General features: G+C 42.8%; 1 protein-coding gene across 1 annotated transcript; it reads right to left on the bottom strand.

Moving 5' to 3' along the window:
• Nucleotides 1–7: 7 nt before the first annotated feature.
• Nucleotides 8–831, bottom strand: LOC111029090 (the record flags this gene model as incomplete). Its single annotated transcript, XM_022307940.1, has 2 exons — nt 360–831; nt 8–289 (listed from the first exon to the last, which is right to left on the bottom strand). Coding segments are annotated over exons 1-2 (739 nt in total), but the record flags the coding sequence as incomplete, so codon positions are not given.
• Between the last annotated feature and the right edge of the window lie 373 nt (nt 832–1,204).

The raw sequence follows: 1,204 nt of genomic DNA, 5'->3' as shown, positions 1-1,204 counted from the left end.
GTATCACTATCAGAAGCAGTGGCGCTAGCAGTACCAGGTAAAACCATATTGGGTTTCTTGCTAAAAGAAGACCCCGCCGGGGAATCAGCAGGCCTCTTGGACGACGATGTAGGTGTCTCCATATTATTACCGCTAGTTGAAAAATTATTATCGAAGTTATCGACGTGCTGGTGATCAGTACGCAATGGTCGGCTCGAGTCAGTGTTATTTGTTGATTTTGTTGTGGCGGTATCAGCTGGTTCTGCATTACCCTCGGACTCTGCTCCTTGTGCGTCGTTGTCCTTTTGTTCTACAAATAAACGTCGTCACAGAGTTAGATTATATTATACACATTTACTGAAATTGTAATGCATGCTTACCTTGTTGTTCACGACCGCACTGTGGATATATTGCGCTATTACTGCCAGTAATCGCTTCGTGTGTACGTTCTGCTATGTTTTTGAGTCCAAGGCCAACAATTGTGGCAATGTTACCATAATATTTATCGGTAGTATTCATTGCTGCCAACATTGATTTTTTATCTGCCTCCCATACTTGATCTTTTGTCGGGTTGGTCATATTGTTATAATCCACATCGTGTTGTAACGTGACCTTGTCCATTTCAGTTTTTGGTAACGAACATCCAATAAACTTATTATTCGCATCATATAACTTATTACCCGGTCCTGTATACGAACTGCCAAACCACGTGATACCACCATTATCACACGCCGTCTCTTGATTACGAATTTTTTCATAGGTTTCTGCATTTTTGCTTCCAACCACGGGTGCCTGACCCAGAAGACCGGTACACATAGTTAAACCTGCAGATGCCATTGCGGACAACACACTGATCGTTTATATCACCGGTTCATTTGTTTTTATTGTGATTTTACATTGCCGCCCGTTTATGACGTCATCGCGTGAGGAAAAGAACTGGGTGCTTGCTCAAATTATTCTATAATTTCGACCACGATGACGACGACGACGACATACGCGGGTCCCCTCCTCTCTGTGCCATTACTTTTGCCGCGTATGTACTGCGGCCGCCCCTTCGGGGGCCATTTGGTCGATGCTTAGTACGTTAATGCGGCAAAAGTAATGGTCGACGGTCGTGTCGGTCGAGAGATTAGAGTAAGGATATTGTAATATTATATTTGACATTTTTATAGATGTTTCACGTTTTAACTCTTTTTATTTATATTTCCGCTACGCACTTTCGGTA

This window comes from Myzus persicae, unplaced genomic scaffold (assembly GCF_001856785.1).
Source record: "Myzus persicae strain clone G006 unplaced genomic scaffold, MPER_G0061.0, whole genome shotgun sequence".
Taxonomy (NCBI): Eukaryota; Metazoa; Arthropoda; class Insecta; order Hemiptera; family Aphididae; genus Myzus; species Myzus persicae.
Note: the sequence above shows the minus strand (reverse complement) of the source record. Positions and strands in the feature narration are given on the sequence as shown.